This window comes from Mesocricetus auratus, unplaced genomic scaffold (genome assembly GCF_017639785.1).
Source record: "Mesocricetus auratus isolate SY011 unplaced genomic scaffold, BCM_Maur_2.0 Super-Scaffold_100062, whole genome shotgun sequence".
Lineage (NCBI taxonomy): Eukaryota > Metazoa > Chordata > Mammalia > Rodentia > Cricetidae > Mesocricetus > Mesocricetus auratus.
Window position 1 is genome coordinate 55,901 of NW_024429234.1, and position 22,276 is coordinate 78,176.

Genomic DNA, 22,276 nt, shown 5'->3' on the forward strand with positions numbered 1-22,276 from the left:
AGAGAGAGAGAGAGAGAGAGAGAGAGAGAGAGAGAGAGAGAGAGAGAGAATTGTTTTTTTTTCCTCAGGAATCAACTCCCAATAATTCCTAAGAGTATTCCTGGCCAGGTGCTGCAGACTGCCAGGTCACTGGATCAATGTGGTTGCCTTCTCTAAATTACTACAGAGTCATAAAGCCAGTAGTATATTAATAGCTGTCTAAAACTAAAGAGGAAAACAATACAGAAACATATAAAATGGGAACACTAGCCTAACGCTGATAAGAAAGAAGACTAAATTATTGTCAGTTTAAACTACTGAAGGAGAATATGAGAACATAATGTCATGTATTACCCCCTTTGTTTTCATAGAACAAAATATTTTTATGCAGTTATGGCTAAATCCCTTAGTAGAAATACAGAGAACTAACAACTCTCTGAAAAATGAACTAAGTAACATTCCAGCTGTATCCAGTTTTGAAAGCATGTCATCTATACATGTGTGATGAGTAGTCCTCGGATCTGCAGAGTTCTTAATACAGCTCTTTTGTAAGTTATCCCTTTCAGCTTCTCCATGAAAACTGATAGAAACTCCTTCACTTTGGCCAACATCCTTTTTTTTTTAAACATCAACAAAATCACAGCCTTAGTAATTACTCAACTTTGCCTAAGCCATTACTTGACTAAAATAATATAGGAAAGAAAATAAGAAAGTAAGTAAACATGACAAATGTGATTTTCTAATAGCAATAATAACTGAGAGGACCAGCCTTGCATTTAAAAACCTAGGACAAAAGCAACAATTCTATCAGCTGGAAAATTAAACATATTCTCAGTCATCACTGTTACTAGAAACAAAAAGCACATTGGTGGCAAATTACTGCAACAGGCAGCATAGGTGTATTCTTACAGCCAGGAAATCTACCCATTTACTCAAACACAGTTCTTCATAACTGTTCAATAATCTTCATGGAACCACAAGTTCTCAAGACATCTTGGAATCATCATTACTTTCTTCATGGAATTTCTGGGAGAAAAAAAAAATCAGTATCTTACTAGGGAGGAAAGGCATTTGTGATGTGTCTGTCACCATGAATGATCCCAAAAGAAATTGTGTATGTAGGGAACCTTGTCATATTCAGTTTCTCTTACTTTTTTGATGGTACTGAATATTGAACCTAGGGTCTCAATTATGCTAGGAAAGAGCCTAACTGCGATGTATTCCCAATTCATAATATTTCATAATATTTAGCATTCAATAGAATTTTCTCTATCTTGGTCTCCTTTCTCTACTATGGTTGAATCTAGGGCCTTATGTGCTAGCCAGATATTCTGTCACTCTAAAGCAAAAAAGCTTTCCAGACAGAAGGAATGTTCAGTATTTCCTATCTGACCTAAGCTATCATTCAGAGTGATTTGCTCAAAGTGAATGTCCTATTTTAAAAGGGTAAAGTCTAAGCAGTGCTATTAACCAAAATCTGTTATGAATAAATTTATTAATGCTTTTCACTAAGAAGTCAAAAGGCAATACTCACATATCTCATTAGAAGGAGCCAGTTAAATTGTTCCCTTGGCTTTGCAACGAAACAAGCAAATCAATCTTCTCCATGCTCTGACTGCTGTTCACAGAAGCAGCCAGCGGGGAAGCCTCTGGCATTTGCTGAGAAAGAAGAGTTGTCACAGAAGCCTGGCCCTCATTTTGTGTCTGGCCTGGCTGATTTATGGCCATCAGCTGATCTGGCAAGGTACCTGGTCCAGAGGTTAAAAGCTGACTACAATCTGTAGACAATGAAATAAGAAACATCTGATTAGCCAAGATTCATGAAAAAAATACTTTTTAGTTGCCAGAGGAAATTCATTCCTGTGCTGATGCAGTATACTACTTAAGCCTAAGAAAACGGTTTTCACAGGATGGCACTGGAATTAATCTTGAGATTATTCTAACAAATATAAATATACTGCATAGGTTTGGTGTGGTGGAGCACACCTTTAATCTTAGCATTTAAGAAGCAGAGCAGGTAAACCTCTGAGTTTAAGGCCAGCCTGGTCTACACATTGAATTCCAGGATAGCCAGGGTTAAATATTGAGAACCTAACTCTAAATATATAAATATACTACTTAGGTATCTTCCAAATCTATGTAATTACTTCACATTACACAGGAAAAGTGGGTGCCTAAACTCTTTTAAAAAACTTAATTGGCTGACATATTATCTTTCCTTATTTAATTTTCATTTCAAATTAATAGCTTAAAATGGCAAACATATTTTTACACTTCAATACATCTAACCCTCCTACTATCTTTGTGAGGTATAAAAATTACCGCCTTTTTGTTTCTGTTTCTGAGACAAGGTCTCATGTACCCTAGACTGGCCTCAAACACAGTATGAAGCCACAGATGACTTTGGATTCCTGGTCTTCCTGCCTCAACCTCTGAAAGACTATAACTACAGGTATGTGCCATCATGACCAGTTTAAAATGATCTTTTGAAAATATGGAAATTCAGGCCCATGAAGGCCAGACAACTTGTCTTCAGTTGGTGGAAACTTTACTCTGCTCTTAAGACACTATGCTTTGCGCTTCCTTATAATAATCTGAGCATCTCAACTGAGTACTGAGAAATTTGTTTCTTACTATTTTGAATGCCAAATAAGAACATTCCGGAAGTCTGTTGAGATGAGGCAGGAGAATTCTGTAGTTGGTTCATTGTGCCTCCTGCAGTGTTATGAAACAAAGTAGCCTGTGACTGCGGTGAAGAAGTGGCTCCTTGGATTCCAGGCATGTTGTTCTGAGATGAATAAAGAGGAGACTGTTGCATTTCTTGTTGGTTTATACTGGTTTGCAATGCAGACATGGATGCTGGAGAGAGGAAGAGTGTGACTTGCTGCTCTTGAGAACTGGGTGATCCTTGTACTAACTGGATCTGAGGAGAACTATGGAACAAGGAGGTCTGTGGTGACTCAGACTGCGCTGGACCCGGGTTCTGAATTGAGGAAACCGTAGGCTGATTCTGAAATTGCATGGGCTGTTGCTCTTGGTTCATTGGGGCCATATTACTTTGCTGATGAAAAATTGACTGGTTCTGCTGCTCCTGACTAGCCATTGGGTTTTGGTTTGGGCTAAATATTATGTTTGGTGGTGGCTGCTTCTGAGATGCCATTGTAGCCATAGCATTCTGATTACTGAATAAAATGCTCTGCTGCTGCTGCTGTTGTTGCTGCTGCTGTTGCTGCTGCTGCTGTTCCTGGGATGGAGAGTTACTCTGCATGCCAACTATTGAGTGCTGTGTTTGGAAAATTGTTCCTTGTTGGTTTTGAGGCATTGGATTAGATGGAAGGGAGCCAAGGGCCACCTGAGGCTGAAATAGACCTTGCTGAGTGGATTGTGCCTGTTCCTGGGAAAGAATAGGTGTTGGGATGTGTGAGATTGGAGGCTGCTGTTGAAAAGCAGCTTGCTGCTCAGTGTTCGATGTTGACTGAAGTGGAGAAATTGAGTTCTGTGCTGCAAAAAATGAAATCTGTTCTTCTTGGGCTACTGTGTTAGTTTGGGAAAGAAATATGTTGGGTGACTGCTGGTCTTGTGGAACTGAAGAGCCTTGTAATACAGTGATGGTATTCTGAGAGTGAAACATTGAAGACTGCAACTGTTCAGAGGATGCTGTGGAAGTCTGACTGTGGACAATAGGATTTTGACTGTGAAAAATTGAACTTTGAGTTTCCTGGGAAAGGTTCTGAGCATCAGCAATAGGATTTTGAGGATGAAAGAGTTGAGCCTGTGAATGAGAAGACTGCTGCAAAAAGTTCCCAGACTGAAGTGACATCATCTCATTTCCTTGCTGGAACAAGCTATTCCCTTGCTGTTGGGAACCACTATTCTGAACACTCATTATATTTTTTGTAGATGAAAAGAGGTTTACTTGAGGTTGGCTGTCCCCACTGTGCTGCATTTGTACCATTGTCTGAAAGACACTGTTCTGAATTTGTTTTGCCTGTGCTCCAGTTTCTTCCCCATCTCCTGAACTTGGTGCCTGAAACATAGTGGAGCCAGGGGTTGTAACCTGTGGCGTGTTGGTTGTAGAAGTTTCATTTCCAGAAACTGTGGGGGAAGAAGAGAACAACTCGCATTGCATTTGCATGTCCTCACTGGTAGGAAGTGCACTCATCATGTGAGAAGGCTGCTGGTAAACTGGAGACTGCTGAAGGCTTCCATTTGCTGAAGCAGCCGAAGGAAATAGTTCTGACTGAATCTGGGCAGCTGCTTGGCAAATGCTCTGCTGCATCTCCATCACCATTGCAGCTGATGACTCCATCACTTGCTGCTGCTGCTGCTGCTGTTGCTGCTGCTGCTGTTGCTGCTGATTAGACAGTGTGTTTTCAGGCTGTTGATGGACACTGTCAGCCCTCCCAGGTAGTAAGTTATCTGGTCTGGTGTGAACTGCAGGCTCTGAGGAGGAAAACATTCCAGGGCTTACACTATTTTGAATTTGACTGACTTGGAAAATGTCTGCATTAAGCTGTTCTTGTACGTTTTCATTACCATCTGGAGCAGAAAACAGAACAGAAGATAACTGTTGTTGTGCCTCTAAAACCTGCTGGACCAAGTCAACACTTCCACTGCTGCTACCAGCAGTGCCACCTGTAAAACTTCCTGCTTGCAGATGTTGAATAGTACTCTGGAGCTGGCTCACACTATTTGGTGATGGAAAAATATTTGATGAGATCTGCTGCTGTAGCGTCTGTGCTTGTTCTTGTAGCGGGGACTGTTGCTGCTGTTGTGATGCCTCAGTCAACTGTGACAAATTAACTACTGTGCCATCTGACTGTAATGTGTCTCTGGACTGAGATTCTCTTGTCTGAAACTGTGTAGCCTGCTGTAGTAGTGCATCACTGCCGGGCAGCTGACTAGAAGCAGAAACTGCTGGAAAAGTCCCAGGCTGTGAGATGTCCTGTGTTTGGATAGTTGTCAGGGTCTCTGGGTTGTATGCCTTGGGCTGAAGTTGCTGTGGATTTTCGTTTTCAGAAGGTAAATGGGAAGATGATGGGGATGAAAAAGATGAATTTCCTGCTATGTTAGAAATAGTTTCTAATGCTTGCTGAGTTGATCCAACTGTCTTTGTAGCCTAAAAAAATAAAGTCACAAACAATATGTACATATTAACATTAAATAATCACATTTGTTACTCCAAAATTATTTCTAACAATGCACACAAAATTTTCTACTCTATATAATCAACTTGAAATTGGTGTTAAGACTGATTCTCTATAACATAATTTTTTGTTTGTTTTTTTGAGACAGGGTTTCTCTGTGGCTTTGGAAGCTGTCCTGGAACTAGTTCTTGTAGACCAGGCTGGTCTCAAACTCTCAGAGATCCGTCCGCTTCTGTCTCTCTAGTGCTGGGATTAAAGGCGTGCACCACCACTGCCCGGCTCTCTATGACATAATTAATATCTGGCATTTAGTATTGTGATCAGTTATTGGTGTGCTTAGCCAAATTGAGAATAATAAGAAAACATTAATCCTATGGTTTGTGAGTAACCAAATTGGAAAGACTTCCACATTGTGGATCAACACTGCAATGGGGAAAAAACAGGAATTAAAAAGACAGCAGAGGGCTGGGGGTTGGTGGTGCACACCTTTAGTCCCAGCACTTGGGAGGCAGAGGCAGAGGCAGAAGGAGCTTTGTGAGTTTGAGACCAGCCTGGTCTACAAGAGATACTTCCAGGATAGGCTCCAAAGCTACAATGGGAAGCCCTGTCTCGAAAAAACAAAAAACAAAACAAACAAACAAAAAATTCCCCAAACAAAAACAACAAAGACAGTAGAGAAGAAACCATAATCAAAATGTTTCCACCTCTGAAAATGATAAAATTAGTGCTTTAATTCTATCAATCAATTTGGGGGGCAGGTTCTTTCTGTGTAGCCAGGTTGATCTTGAACTCACATCCTTGGCTCCTTAGGCCCAAGACCAACTTGTAATAACCTTTATAAAAAGGCTCATCTCACAAGTATTATTAATTCCTCCTCTTGTCAAAATGTGTATTAGAAATTACTTTGCAAACAATATTACTGATATATAAAGCATTTGCTCTAAACAGAAAATTAAGCCTATTCAATGGAAAACAAATGTCAAAGAAACAAGGAAGGTGAATACAGCAGTTTTTCATATGTGAAATAAAGATATGGGGCAATAGTTATTAGCATAGCTCACCTGAAAAATAGGGGGAGATCTTTTCTCTGCTGTTACTTCCATTGGAGTAACATCTTCAGTCTTAATCATACTGCTTGATATGAGTGGAGTGATCAGGGCATTAGGAAGAATGTTTACCTTATCTAAGTTACATCCAGACGTTTTCATTGCTACACAATAAAAAAAAAATTGTAAATCATAAAAATCATAAAAACAATCTGTTTACTATAAGCTATTTTTTTGTTTGTTTTGAAGTAGTCTCTTGGACAGTCTAGACTGGCCTGCCTCAGTCCAAAAGAGTTCAAAGTATTGTGTGCTGTACCACCATACCTTGCTTAAATGTCTATTTCATTTACTTATTTATCTAAATGTCTATTTTTTGATATTATAATGCAGGATACATTTGCCCCTACCCCATTTTTTTAAGACTCTCATGTAGTCCAGGATGGGCTCAAACTAGATATGTAGCCTAGAATAACCTCAAACTTTTGATCCTGCCTTCACTTGGCACTAATGTGTGGGTCACCATGCCTGTATGTACAAAGACAATTATTGAGCCCAGGGTTCAACGCATCCTAGGCAGGCACTCTGCCCATTCTGCTACATCCCCAACCCTACCGGGCTTGAAGATTCTTGGCATGGGCTGAGAAGACAGGCTTATTTATGTAGTATCATGCAAGGTAATCAATCAAACCTAAGGACACCTGAAATCTAGAAGAGCTTTACCACTAAAGAAATGCCTCCAACTGTAGACTATATAATAAGCTGAATCGGTTCAACTATCAAGCTGTATCCCACAAGTCACATCTAAGTGTACTGCGTTATATACTAGGTTTAGTTTAGTTTACCATACAGACCAGTAATCTCCAAGCATTCCAACTTTTTAAAGGCTAAGATTATGGAAGTATCTCTTTTACAGCTAAGAAAAGTTATTATTCCCTTTCCACTCTATTCTCCCCCTCCTCCACATCTTTGATTATTTTTCTTTTTACTTTTACTTGAGTTTGCCACTGGTACTTTATAGAGCCTACTGTTATTACTAATGGCAGTCTCTGAACTGATCATGCAGCTAAAGCCTGATTCAGAAGTTGGAGACTCAAACCCTTATTACTTTGAGATTTTGGATTTTTTTCAAGACAGGTTTCTCTGTGTAGCCCTGGCTGTCCCAGAACTCACTCTGTAGACCAGGCTGGCCTTGAACTCACTGAGACCCTGCTGCCTCTACCTCCCAAGAACCCTGGTATTAAAGGTAAATGCCACGGCCAGCCCAGCAGAAATACAGACTATCAAGATGGGTTTTACTAATATGCATCTCATGCTAGTCTCAAATATTTCATCTTCCCTTCTCAGCCTCCAGGATGCTAGCATTACAGGTCATATGCCACTATGCCTACCATCTCACAAACTTTCAAATGTCATTAATTTTTATTCAGTTTATTTTTCAATTTCCTTTTGATAATCCCACTCTCTTAAAAATATTTAATTTTATATCATGTGTATGAGTGTTCTGCCTATTTGTATGTGTACCATCCACCCCTGAAGGACAGAAGAGGGCACTGGATCCCTGGAACTGGAGTTACAGATGATTGTAAACTGCCATGTGGGTGCTGGGAATGGAACCTGGGTCCTTTGCAAGAGCAGTCAGTGCTCTTAACTGCTGAGCCATCTCTCTAGCTCCCTGCACTTCTTTTTAAAGGTAATCTCATGTTTCCCAGGGTGGCTTAATCTCAAAACCAAAGATTAGAACTTCTGATACTCCTGCCTTTGCTTTTAAAGCACTGGGATTACAGATGTACAGCACACCTGGTTTACACAGTGCTGGAGAGCCAAACCAGGGCCTCATGTGTTAGGCAAGCACTTTACCAACTGAGCCATCTTCTCAGCTAAAAACTTTCTCTTACTGTGAAGACTTTCCTATTCTTCTTATTACTGTTTACTTTCTGTCATATTTATTTACTTGTTTGTTTGCTTGCTTATGGAAAGGTGGCCTATGTAGTTCTGGAACTTAATATGTAGATAAGGCTGGCCTCAAACTCAGAGATCCTCCTGTCTCACTTTATTATTGATTTCTTATTTGACTTCACTATAAGTGGAAGACATAACTAGCAACAACAACAACAACAACAAAAATCAATGCAGTTTTCAGTTCTATAATTTCCACTTGGTTCTTTAAAAACCTCTACACTTTCTTTACTAAAATTTTCTATTTTTAGTTTTGACTTTTATTAAGAGAATTTAGGAATTACTTGTTGCATTAATTTCAAGATCTAACTTTTTGCTAGATAGTTCCAACACTTAAGACCACCTTGGATTTTGTTAGACTTGATTCCACTTAAATTGATTTGAACAGGTTTAACTTGCTAATTCAGGTTCTGGTTTACCTAAGTACACTGTAGTTTCATTGACAACTTAGTTCTATTTTGGGTTATCTGGTCTGGCTATTCCTAACTCAGACCTACATGTGATGCTGTCTACTGAGTGCTTCCAAAAGGCCATTGGTGTCTTTGGACAAGAAAGGAGAGGCTTTCTCCTGTATGTTTTTTGTGGTTGTTGTGGGTTTGGTTTTGTTTGTTTGGTATCACAGTGACAGCAGGCTTTCTAAACTATCACTGCTGGTGTTGCTAAGGTAGAGAATCATCTATGTGGGTTGCCTCTGGTTACATGTGACAAACTGGGTCTGGAACCCCATGTCTGGTTGGCTTTCTGACACCAGGCTGACATTATTGTTTGTTTTTTGAGACAGGGTCTCTCTACGTAGCCCTGACTGGCTAGAACTTACTATGTAGACCAGGCCAGCCTAGAATTCACAAAGATCCACCTGCCTCTGCCTCCAAAGTGCTGGGCCACCACACCCAGTTCCACTCAGATGACAACTAACTTTTGTCACTAAGTAAAGGGTTGGAAAATTCCTAGCTTAGATGTTCTACGTGGTTGGAGTGCTAGGAGCTTCCGGGACTTCCTAAAAGTAAGGAAATACTGACCTTGCAAAGATCATCGAAATGGAGAAGTATGGCACAGGGGATACATTAAGATCCACTGCTGCCATTTCTGGAAGCAGACTGACTATTGCTGCTCCATGTGCATAGCTTGGGGTACTAGAGCTCTCCTGTGTTCTACTGTGGGTTGAGTCCTGCTGACAGAACCCTTCAGGTTCTGCTGTTGCTGTAGCAGGTATGGTGGGGATATAAATTGGCTCCTAAACTGTCTTAGTGTGCGTGTTGAGCACATAAGTCATCTCAGAGTCCCTGGTCACTCAAATGATTTCTTTTTGTTTCAAAATACTTTTATGATAGGTGAGTTATTTATAAGCTATTTAGTAGTATTTAGGAAAGAAGCATGGAAAACTTACTGTTTTTTGCCCTAGAACCCATAATTATGCTTTAATGGACCTAAAAAAATTAAATGGGGTTGGGGAGATATACCAGTAGCAAAACACTTGCCTAGTCTGAGCCTAGGTTCAATTCCCAGTAACACACGTAAATATACACACAAACACGATTAGCATTTTTTTTCAATTAAAAGACTTGAGATGTTACTAGCATTTTTCCTTTCTCCATTTTCAATGTGTATATACTGAGTTTTATAATATTCTAGGCACTATTCTATGCTCTGAGGGTCCAGTGATAATTAGGATAAAAAATGTCTCCACTTTCTGAAAGTTGTCTTTCAGTAAGGAATGAAAAAAACTCAAAACATAAAGTCTATGTGTTACCTAATGCTAATAGTACCTTTTAAAACAATTGAGAAAAGTTAGACAGTAGATAAAAAAGACAGATTTCATTATTACAATACTGAGTTAAGCTTGAAGAACACTGCTACTGTCATTTATATGAAACTTTAGAAAATTAAGAAAAATTTCCTAAAAGAATATTGTCAGCAAGTAGGAGTCCCACCAAATAAAACTTTTATTTAAAGTATGAGTTAACCAATTCCAGGAAGTTTGATGCCTTCATCTGGTCTCCATGGGCACTAGGCATGCAAGAGGTGTACATATTCATTCAGGCAAAACAATCATACATATAAATAAAAAGAAATAATCTTAAGTATAAGAAAGTTGAAAGTGCTGGCATATGCCTGTAATCTAAGCTCCTGGGAAGTTGGGGCAAAAATATCACAAGTTTCAGGTTAGTATGGGCTACAGAGCAAGACCCTATCTCAGAATTTTGAGGTGGTTGAATAGAGGCTCAGACCTGTAATTACATGTAAGAGACTGGGGTAGGGGGACTATTGGGAACTGTTAATCAGTTCCAGGCCAGCCTGAGCTATAATGTGAGATTCTGTCTCAAAATTCAAATCAAACCAAAACACAGGAGACATTGTTTAAGTTTCAACTTTTGTCATTTACTAACTGTGTGACCTCGAGTAATTTTCACTTAATCTCTCTAAGCCTTGATTTACTTGCCTATATAGACAGGCTCTCTCTACACATCTCTGGCAGTCTGAGAACTCACTATACCAGACAGGCCTCCAACTCATAGAGACCTGCCTGCCTCTGCCTCCTAAGTGCTGATATCAAACACATTTGAGCCACCATTCCTGGTAAAAAAAAATTTTTGGAGGGGGGATCAAAGTTAGGCCCTGTACATGAAAGGCAAGCACTCTACCACTGAGGCTAGATCTCCAGCCTTTCACCTACAAAATGAAGATTATATTAGATTACCCTCACACCTCACAGTTCCTCCAAATCTTAATATTGTTACACAATCACAGTCAGAGAAAAGTATATGCTTTCAACTCTTGTTCAAACTCATTAAATTAACCACACATCACAAAACAGGATAATACAAAGATGACAGAAAGATACAAAGCAGAGATGGAAAATTTATTACATTAGTACTTTATCCCTAGGTCTTAGACATGACCCATTGAGCAGTCTCTTTATACTCAAATCTACCTGCACCAGTGAAGGTATTGAAAAACCATCTAGAAATATCCTCAGGAGGAGCTAAGAGAGAGGCTTAGTGGTTAAGAGCACTGACTGCTCTTTCAGAGGATATGGGTTTGATACTTGGCACCCACATTGTTATAGCTCCGGTCCTAGAAGATGGCCTCCAGGGGCACCCACCCAACACACACACCACACACACACACACACACACACACGGGGGGGCGTGGGCATGGCTCTACTTTAGAGAGAGCTTTTGATATGTAGTCTCAGTATTATGTTTTGAGTATCAGGATCTAAATGGTAAACCAGGTGGTGGTGGCCCACACCTTTAATCCCAGCACTCAGGAGGCAGAGGCAGGTGGATCTCTGTGAGTTCAAGATCAGCCTAGTCTACAAAGCTATAAGGAGAAACCCTGTCTTGAGGGGGGAGATCTACATGTTATTGCAAATCACAGTTATTTTAAAGAATGATCCTTAAAGAATTACTGCTGCAACAGAAATTGAAGTATCATTCATTCCACATAGTCTTCATTATTAAAGTATTGCTGATTAAATTTTCACGCAGCATTCTGGTGTACTACTTACTAAAGCTTTGATTTCAAGGAATCATAAATATAAGCTATTTGTTACGGAAGATTCCTAGTACTGAAGCTATTACTTTCTTTTAATAAGACAGCTTAGAACTCAATTTAGTTTACATCTTCACAAAATTATTTTACCCTACTTTTTAAAAATGTGTTTATTTTTATTTTATGTGCACTGGTGTTTTGCCATGGGTGTCAGGTCCCCTGGAACTGAAATTACAGACAGTTGGGATCTGCCATGTGGGTGCTGGAATTGAACCCCGGTCCCCTGGAAAAGCAGACAGTGCTCTGAACCACTGAGCCATCTTCTCCAGTCCCCTATTTTACCCTACTTTTAATTGACAAGGTATTTATCAAATAAGGTCTGAATTGTAAAAAAGAGTGTCTGTTTCATATTCAGGTTTGTTGTTGTTGTTTTCAAGACAGGGCTTCTCTGTGAAACAGTCCTACCTTTCCTGGAACTGGCTTTGTAGACCAGGCTGTCCTTGAACTCACAGAGATCCACCTACTTCTGCCTCCCTAGTGCTGGGAATAAAGGACTGAGTGTACTACATACTGGCCAGTTTTTTTTTTTTGTTGTTCGTTTCTTTTTGTTTTTTTGGAATAGTAAGATTTTTGTTCAGAGGACTAAATTTTTTTTATCACTAACAACAAAATAAAAACCATTCAATGGATGTCCTTTAAATGCAATTTCATGCAGGACTGGGCTGTGATCTACTGGACCTGATTCTCTATGAACAAGGAATTAAGGGATAAACTATAGTCAGGCACCATGGCTCACATCTGTAATCCCAATGCACTGGAGGCTGAGATAAAAGATTGCCAGGAGTTCCAGACTAGCCTGGTTATCAGAGTGAGAGCCTACTTCAAAACAAACAAGACAGATTATAAATATAGCTGATGTCCTTTAGCAACTAGAGTATTTATCTAACAAGTGTGAATTAATTTATTAATTAATTTTCCCTTTGGTTTTTTTTTTTTAAGACAGGGTTTCTTTGTATAGCTCTGGCTATCCCAGAACTCACTGTATACCAGGCTGGCCTTATACTCAAGAGACCCACATGCCTCTGGGTGCTGGGCTGGGATTAAGGGCATATGCTGCCACTGCCTAATGGAACACCAATTTATTTCAATGGTTTATACTGATCTACAGAATGAAGCTGAAACAAATTTTCAACTCCAGCTAAGTGATCTTATGTAAGCCACTCGACTTTTGAGTTCTTAGCTTCCTGTTCTGTTAAAAGTTCAGCATAGACTTCAAGTAAATGATCAATAACACAGTTACAAGGCTAGGCCTGTGGGGCTCTTTAGTTGAATCTGATAAGCTTCTCAGTCTATTTGCAACTTCATAGTTTTTCACTAATCTACTCTGGGAAAAGTTCATGGTCACAATTACAATAGCAAGCTGTAAGGGACTATTCAACATGTGAACGCTCAGTTTTACTACTGAAAAGTTTCAATGTAATTGATAAAATTTATCTAGTTCATTATGCCCCTTTATATAATTTAATTCACATGAATTTAAGGGTAGAAAATTGAAAGAAAAAAATTACAGAACTGTCTGTGCCATTATGTAATCTGTAGCTTCACAGATAAAGACATCATCACAATGTACTATGAATTATGGAGCAGTAATCTGCCTTACTACATTGTAACAGACTTAAATCACTTCATACTCATGGTTCCCTTTATACTTGGATTTTTTGAGACAGTTTTACTATGTAGGCTAGACAGGCCTTGAGATCATGAAATTCCTGTCTCAGATACCACAGCACTGGCACTATAGGCATGTGCCATCACACCTGTTTCTGTTGTTTAAGTTAGTAGAGCAGAGCGGTGACTGCACATACCTTCAATCCCAGCGCTGGGGGGGGGGGCAGAGGCAGACCAGATCTTTGAGCCTGAGGCCAGCCTGGTCTACAAAGCTAGCTCCAAGATAGCCAAGGCTGTTACAGTCTTAAAAAACAAACAAAAATCTAAAATTTGTAGGGAAGCAAATAAGCATGTCAGAAGAATGGTTAGATCCCAAAGCAACTTTTCATATACCTACAGAGTTCATATTTCAATCTTCAATCTCAGTAACAAGTACTATCTTCTTAAGAAGAAAGCTTCATAATATCTGCTTTACATTTTGGGGGTGGGGTTAAGACAGAGTTTCTCTAGATAGTCATGGTTGTCCTAGAACTCACTCTGTAGACCATGTTGACCTTGAACTCACAGAGATCCACCTGCCTCTGCCTCCTGAGTGCTGGGATCAAAGGTGTGCACCACACCAGCAGGCTTCTGCTTTACTTTTTTTTGTGTAATTTATACATATTACTTTAAAAATTATTTATTATCATGATTGCTCTGTGTGTTCTGCCAGTATGTATATCTGTGTGAAGGTGTTGAGTCTTCTGGAACTGGAGTTATAGACAGCTGTGAGCTGCCATGTGGGTGCTGGGAATTGAACCCAGGTCCTCTGGAAGACCAGCCAATGCTCTTAACCACCATCTCTCTAATCCCTTATACATATTACTAAGTTCATCAGCCTACTGGCAAGTGCCTTTATCCATTGAGCTACCTTGAAGGCCCGTAAGGGGTTTTTGGTTTTTATATTTTATTTTTATGTAAATTGGTGTTTTGCCTACATGTATGTCTGTTGAGGGAGTCTGCTGTTCTGCAACAGGGGTTAGACAGTTGTGAGATGCCATATGGGTGCTGGGATTCAAACCTGGGTCCTCTGGAAAAGCAGCCAGTGCTCTTAACTACTGAGCCATCTCTCTAGTCCCCACTTTAGGGTTTTTTTAAACTGAAGAATTAAAACAAAACAAAACTCCTTTACTCTAACATATTCATTATTATTTTGATATAAGGTCTTGTTATGTAGCCTATGGTGGTCTTGAACTCATGATTCCCTTGCCTCTCAAGTGTTAGGATTACAAGTATGCACTATCAATCATGTTTGGTCTATTAAGTTTTTGGTTTTTGTTTTTAAAGTAAATCAATATGCTAAATGAAGGAAAATAACAAGTTGAAAAATAAGTCTCTGCATCAGGAGAGATAAACAAATATTTATTTTATAATTTGGAAAACACCTTGCTAAGAGTCACAATATATCAGAGAAAAGAAAGCAGTAAAGTTTACTGGTGAGCACACAGGATGGCCATTATTATCAGTATCTGAGAAATATCAACTTGGTACCTTTCATGGCTTCTTCAAAAGAGCACGGTCTTGCTGGACTAGATACCTCCTTTTTCACATTCACATTCAAAGCACCAGCTGCTGCTATTAAAAATAAAAGTCATACATTTATTTCAATTTATTGATCCCAGTAAAACAGATTTTAATAAATACTCTTTAACTAGAATGTTTTCTCAGCACATCGTTGACTTATTTACTATAAATCCTAGGTTGAGGCAATTTTTTTATAGCCAGCAGACTACCTTCTAAAATATACTCCTCTTCAAGTAGATAGAACATATGATCACTTACCAAAAAATTCAAGAATCCTTTTAGCTCCAGGAGGTGGTGGCACACCTTTAATCCCAACACTTAGGAGGCAGAGGAAGGCAGATCTCTGTGAGTTTGAGGCCAGCCTGGTCTACAGAGCAAGTTCTAGGATATGTTCAAAAGCTACACAGAGAAACCCTATTTCAAAAAACAAAACAACAAAGAAAGCAGGCCAGTGAGTAATAACCTTCCATGGCCTCTGCATCATCTTCTGCCTCCATGTTTCTGCCCTGTTTGAGATCCTGTCCCAACTTCTTCTGATGATGAATAGTGAGTGATTCCTAAGTGTAAGCCAATAAACCCTTTCCTCACCCACTTCCATTTTCATCATGGTGTTTCGCTGAAGCAATAGAAACCCTAAGACAACCACTGACTGATCCATCTCTTCAGGCATGCACCACGGTAGTTAGTGTTTTGAGTGGGCCCTGGCATGGAATTCAGGTATTTATGCTTGTGCAGACTGAGTCATCTTCCCAGGCCATGTATTTTTTTAAATTCCCTTTCCTATATGTATGTGTGTGTTCAAGTATGTGTAGATACATGTGTATGAGTGTACCCATTTTGTGAAAGAGGCCAGAGGTAAACCTCAGATACCTGTCCTTAGGAACCATCTATTTTGTCTATTAGACAGAATCTCTCATTGGCCTAGAGCTTGCTAGTTAGGCTAGTTTGGCTGGCCAGCAAGTCTCAGATTCTCCTATCTCTACCCTACTAGCTCTGGTACTTACAAACTTATACCATAATAGTTGGTTTTGGAAAATGTGTTCAGGGAATCAAACTCAGGTTTTCATGCTTGCATAGCAAGCACTTTACACTACAGACTGAACTCTCAAACTGATTAGAAATGTTTTAAAGCAAGGCGCCGGTGGCACACGCCTTTAATCACAGCACTCCGGAGGCAGAGACAGGCAGATGATCCCTGTGAGCTCAAGGCCAGTCTGGTCTACAAAGCTAGTTCCGAGACAGCCTCAAAGCCACAGAGAAACCCTGCCTCAAAAATGTTTAAATTAATTTATTTATTGTCTATGTGCATGCACACACATATATAACAGCGACTAACCAATGTTGCTGTTGGTTTTATCTAAATAACATTCTAATTTCTATTTTGTTTCTTTTATCTCTTCCTATGTAGCCTAATCTTAATGCATCAGGCTCCTGAGTGCTGAGATTACAAACTGAAATTACCTAGCCTGGCTTTCAGGGCTTGAAGCACATTTTAAAAAATTATTATCAGCATAGGGGTGCATGTGTCATGGCCCTTATTTATTTTATATTCATACACATATCCAAAATGAAATTTGAATTGGTTTACTTCTAATGATAATATCAAGACATTTATCTCTAAAAGAATAAAAGGATAGCCGGGCAGTGGTGGCGCACGCCTTTAATCCCAGCACTCGGGAGGCAGAGGCAGGCGGATCTCTGTGAGTTCGAGGCTGGGCTGGACCAACAGCCTCCAAAACAATGCAGAGAAACCCTGTCTCGTAAAACCCAAAAAGAAAAAAAGAATAAAAAGATAAAACTGGGGGCTGGAGAGATGGCTCACTGATTAAGAGCACTTGCTACTGTCATAGGGATCTTAAATTCATTTCCCAGAGTCTACATGGAAGCTCCCAACTGACTGTAACTTCATTTCCAGGAGATCCAACACCCAGGCCAATGATCTACTTGTCTCTGTCTCTCCAGAGCCTTGATGACAAGAACGTGGCTTTTTTTTTTTTAAGTTTATTTTTATTTTGTTTGCATTGGCATGTTGCCTACACGTATATCTGTGTGAGGGTGTCAGATCCCCTGGAAATGGAGTTATAGACAGTTGTGAACTGTCATGTGGATGCTAGGAATTGAACTCGGGTCCTCTGGAAGACCAACCAGTCCTCTTAACCTCTGAGACATTTCTCCAGCCCAAGAATGTGGCTTTTTATGTGAGTTCTAGGAATCAATTCATGTCCCTATGCTTGCAAGGCAAGCACTTTACTGACTGAACTACCTCCTCAGCTCTGATCTCATTTGTTTTTCGTTTGTTTTGGTGCAACAGCTTTCTTTTTCTATCACTTTTCCTTACCTTCTATGTCACTGGGTCCTGAAGTATGTGGGAATAACATTATCAATAAACTACAGGTGCAGAACTGCATTCTGAAATGGTCCTCGCTAAAACAAATTGAGCCAATAATAACTATAGCAGAAACTGAACCCCCACACAATGCAACAAGCCAATAATTTTTCACTTTGACGTACCTGGATCTGGAGTGTAAGTAAATGGCTGAACATCATGAGATCTTCCAGCATTGGTCACAACATATATTCCCACTGATACAGGCAAAGTTATATGTTGGTCATGGTATGGGGGGACCTTCACAATAAGATGGTTCTAATTAAAGGAAAGTATAAGAATCAGAAAGGAAGCCAATGTTAAAAAGAAAAAAATAAGAACATTACCTGTTATCTGTATAGTTTTTAAAATTTTGATTAGAAAAGTGCACAAGATTTTCAGAGCCAGGTCTTGCTATGGAGCTTAAACCTGCCTCAATCCCACCTTCCTGCTACACTCAAACCCCACATTCAGGGATTACAGGTATGGGCCACTACTGCAAGCAAAAATTTATTTTATTTTATTTTTTAAAGATTTATTTATTATGTATATACCGTTCCTCCTGCATGTATCCCTGCAAGCCAGAAGAGGGCACTGGTCTCATTATAGATGGTTGTGAGAGACCATGTGGGTGCTGGGAATTGAACTCAGGACCTCTGGAAGAGCAGCCAGTGCTCTTAACCTCTGAGCCATCTCTCCAGCCCCGCAAAAAAATATTTAAAGGTTGATACGCACCATGTCATTCATCTTAATATTTCTTTGATGGTAAAGCCCAAATGTTTTACAACACGTCATAAGGTCCCTGCTTGGTCAACTTCATTTCATCCCTACTCTCTACACTAAAGCTAATTGACCTTATTTAAACTTAAATGTTGTCTATCCTGTTAATTACTAAACTCAGCTTTATCTCAGACTTGTTCTCTCCAACCATAGTCTATTTTCATAACGGTACTTTTTAACCACTTAAATACTGATTGCTTTTTTTTTCTCTCTTGAACAACAGAAAGTAGAAGCTCCACAAAGATCTAGGGTGTTCTGCCCCACAATCTGTCAGGATAATAATACCACATACAAAATACACTCAGATGTTATTTGGAAGAAACATCTTGGCAGCCTGGCCTGTAAGTCTTACTCCTCCTCCCTCAAACTCTAAGTGCAGGTTTTTGTGTGTGCACCACCATGCCCAGTTCCAAAGCTGTGCTTATTTCAATGCCTTTCTTCTCTCTAATATTTCATTTTTGTCTTTGATTTAAAACAGTTCTCCAGGATACCAGATCTTATTCTGTTCTAAGAAAATGTTGTCCAGAAAGGCAAAAGGCATTTAACTCCTCTCCCTCGGAAATTTTTTTTTAATTTAAAAAAGAACAAAACTACAGAACCAATGATCTACCATGTTATGATTTAATTGGTTTACATAAACTCATTTGCAGAAAGTCCAAGACTGGGCTGAGGAGATGGCTTACCAGGTAAAATTGCTTACTGAAAAAGCCTAATGACCTAGTTTGATCCTGGAAACTATAGAAAAATAGAAGGAGGTACTCCAGAGAGTTATCCTATGACTGTCACATGCACACACACCCCTATACAATAGTAAAATAACAACAAATCACAGCCCTCTAAAGACCTCTAGCACTCCACCTGCCATACAAATCCCATGACCTAAATTTGATATCTGAAATGGTAGAAGAACAGAGCCAACTTTATAAATCTGTCCTGGCATAACACACACTATATGCCATGTATTCCTACACATATATATCATATGAATTTTTAATGTAAATTCAATTATTGGGTTGAGAATGGACATAGCTCAATTGGTAGAGTGCTTGCCTAGCATGCATGAAGCCCTGAGTTCAATCCCTGGTACTGTAGAAATCAGGCATAGTGATACCTATTTGTGATCCCAGCACTTGGGAAGCTGAGGCAGGTGGATCTCTGTGACTTCAAGGCCAGCCTGGTCTACAGAGCAAGTTCCAAGGCAAGGCTTCAAAAGCTATAGAGAAACCCTGCCTTAAAAAAAACAAATCAAAGTAAAATTAAATTAAAGGGGTTGAAAAGCCCTCAGAAAGAGCAGACTTTAGATCAAAGTTCACTTTTCCTTCAGGGGCAATGAAATAAACTAACAAATCTTCCAAGGGTGTCTATTACAAGCTGGGTATTACAAGGATCCAACTTGTTCCTGTCAATAGTATCAAGGTTCACTTTTCCTTCAGGGACAATGAAATAAACTAACAAATCTTCCAAGGGTATCTATTACAAGCTGGGTATTACAAGGATCCAACTTGTTCCTGTCAATAGTACTCTGCTGGTAATGGAGAGTGGGAGTTCCCTGATTATGTGACAAAATAAATGAAATGTCAGAACTGGAAAGACCCTGAAATAATTGAGTGAAGCTTTACAAACAAAAATGAATTAACTGCTCAGAATAAACAACAAAATTATTTTGTAAGTTCTTTTTTAATACCTGATGGAACAATTCCATGTCTATTTCAGCTTCTGATTTCCAAGAGTTCTCATCTGATAGAAACAAAAACAGTGATGTAAAAATTTTTTGATCTCTTTTACTCTGTAGATTTAACTGTATTTTTATAACAAGTGAAACATGGAACACTATCTACCACTTATATGCCTACTTACCAGAAATATTTTCTTGGAAAATAACTTTAGTTCCTTTCAGAAAGTTCTTCCCAATTAAAAATACTTCTTCCTCTCCTTTCACTGAACAGCTATGCAAGCTTTTCTTTAAGATCTCAGGAACTCCTGCTGGCTGAGCTGTGGATATACATACATTCATAAACATTTCATAAAAAGAGCCACCAATACTTAATTCTATCTATATCTCATATCACAAACACAGTTTTATGGGTTGTTTCTGTTGATCACGATTTTTTATTGCATTTAATTTATTTTAGACTGTGTATCTATCTGTGTATCTCTCTGTGTATGCATACACATATACATGCCACGGTGGGTGGGTAGGAATCAGTTCTTTACTTCAACTATGTGATATGGGAAGAAAAAGCAAAATTAATAGACTATTTTATTGCTACTAATCTCACAATCCTTTGGTTTTATTTTGACTCTTTAACAGGTATAAATATTATCCCAAAATTTATGATATATATATATATATATGTATGTATGTATGTATTAAACTTGTTGTCATGATATTAATGGTCATATAGAGTACTAATTCTAAAAAAAGTTTCATCTATTTTCCTGTACATGACTTTGGGTTTGAGTCTCTATCAGTTTTCTGGAGTAAACCATAAGCACACCTAACAGAGACCTTTAAAAATCTCCAAAAGGAGGATGGGGCCCCACAAAGATGATTCCACCAGGACTGTAACACCACCTAAAGATCAGCTTTGGACTACAAACTGCTCATAACAATTTTGAGGTGACCAGCTGAGATTCAGCCACACAGACTACTGTAGCCAGGAATTGAGAGACAGCCTTGAACTTTCCCATTACACAGAGACTGGACAAAAAAAATGATACAGCTACCTCTCCCAAGATTTGACAATTAATGGAAATTTTTTCTTTTCAGGATCCTCTAAAGATGTTGTCATTACTAGCAGGAAGTAAATTTAAGAACTAGATACAGGGCTGGAGAGATGGCTCAGAGGTTAAGAACACTGACTACTCTTGCAGAGGTCCCGAGTTCAATTCCCAGCAACCACATGGTGGCTCACAACCATCTACAATGAGATCTGGTGCCCTCTTCTGGCCTGCAGACATACATGCAGACAGAGTACTATATACATAATAAATAAATCATAAATCTTAAAAAAAAAGAACTGGATACAAAACATGGGGTGGATGGTTTTTGTTTGTTCAATGGGCTATGGATATTTGTCATCATTTAGAGTGATTGGTTACAAGTTGTTATTGGTAATAGTCAGGAAAACAGCTAAACAAAGGAGATTACATTCAGAGAAAAAAAGAGGGATACAGATATGATAGGATAAAAGGTAGATTATTTAATCTACTTTTAAAAAGCAACTGCTAGTTTAAATATTTTACATTGGATTGTATATTATATACAAACTTTGTATACAATTTGTATACAAATTTGAGCTTAATTTTGTTTGAACATACTGTACATACATTTCTACTCTTGTACAAGGTATTGTACCTATACTGCTCATTTAACAATGTAAGGCAAATTTCTAGTCCTTGAAAGTTATAATTACCAAATGTTTAAGATAATAAGGAAATTCAGGTTAGTAATTAGTCACCTATTGAATCAAACTTGTAGTCATATTAGGTATATCTTTAAGGTATATTTAAGATATATTTTAGATAGGTCATCATTAAACACTTCAGAGATCTAGAGAATATGGCATTTAAGATGTTTTAATAACATAGGTTCCTTTTTTCCTTTTTTTTAATGACAATAAGATATGTCTGTTCCTGGCAGCACCAATCTACATCAGAAAAGATGATAGGCACTGAACAAACTCCACGAGGAATTAACTTTCTTTGTGGCAAAAGTAACCTACTGGGCAAGCATTGTCAAACACTGCCAAGACAAGGCAGGACAATCCTTCAAAAATCCTGCTTTGCAATAGTCTGTCGATTATTATAGGCTTGTAGGCCAAAGATGGATACCCCAATGTTACAGAGGAACTTTGGGTGACTGTCCAGGAAGCCAGCTGTTTCTGTCATTTTTCACATTTTTTGGAAGTCACTTGCTTTCACTTCCTGCTTACTCAATTAGTATTACTTCCTTCTTGGATCTCTGAGGGAGTTGAAGACTAGTTATAGTTTTCCTTGTTTACTAGACTCAGAAAAAGAAAATCACTAAAAAGGTGTAAAGTGTATACGGTTGAGAGACATTAAAAGAAAATTTTGATAATGCAAATTAGAATAGAAGGTGAATAATGTACAATCTTTTGAATCATCAAGAAAGGATAGATATGGAATATTTTCTTTGAATTTATCAAATGTGAATGGACTAGATATTGTGATGTATTTGTTACCTGTATATATTGTATATCATTATTATACTTATTGTATTAGTTTCTTATTAGTTATAACCTTTTTAAATTTTA

At 38.7% G+C, this 22,276-nt stretch overlaps 1 protein-coding gene across 11 annotated transcripts in view; it reads right to left on the reverse strand.

The window, feature by feature from the left end:
* Positions 1–322: 322 nt before the first annotated feature.
* The window catches only part of Nfat5 (nuclear factor of activated T cells 5), a 78,952-nt gene continuing 56,998 nt past the window's right edge, over positions 323–22,276 (reverse strand). For 8 of the 11 annotated variants that reach the window (XM_040736543.1, XM_040736545.1, XM_040736541.1 and 5 more), the window contains 8 exons: positions 19,857–19,991; positions 19,684–19,736; positions 17,366–17,498; positions 14,822–14,905; positions 6,188–6,336; positions 2,614–5,098; positions 1,514–1,757; positions 323–1,005 (listed from right to left, as the gene is read on the reverse strand). In XM_040736543.1, coding sequence (XP_040592477.1) covers positions 1,522–1,757; positions 2,614–5,098; positions 6,188–6,336; positions 14,822–14,905; positions 17,366–17,498; positions 19,684–19,736; positions 19,857–19,991 — 3,275 coding nt within the window. In that variant the 3' untranslated portion in view covers positions 323–1,005; positions 1,514–1,521. The remainder of the gene's footprint in view (positions 1,006–1,513; positions 1,758–2,613; positions 5,099–6,187; positions 6,337–14,821; positions 14,906–17,365; positions 17,499–19,683; positions 19,737–19,856; positions 19,992–22,276) is intronic. The other 3 variants (XM_040736544.1, XM_040736542.1, XM_040736549.1) reach the window with 1 other exon arrangement.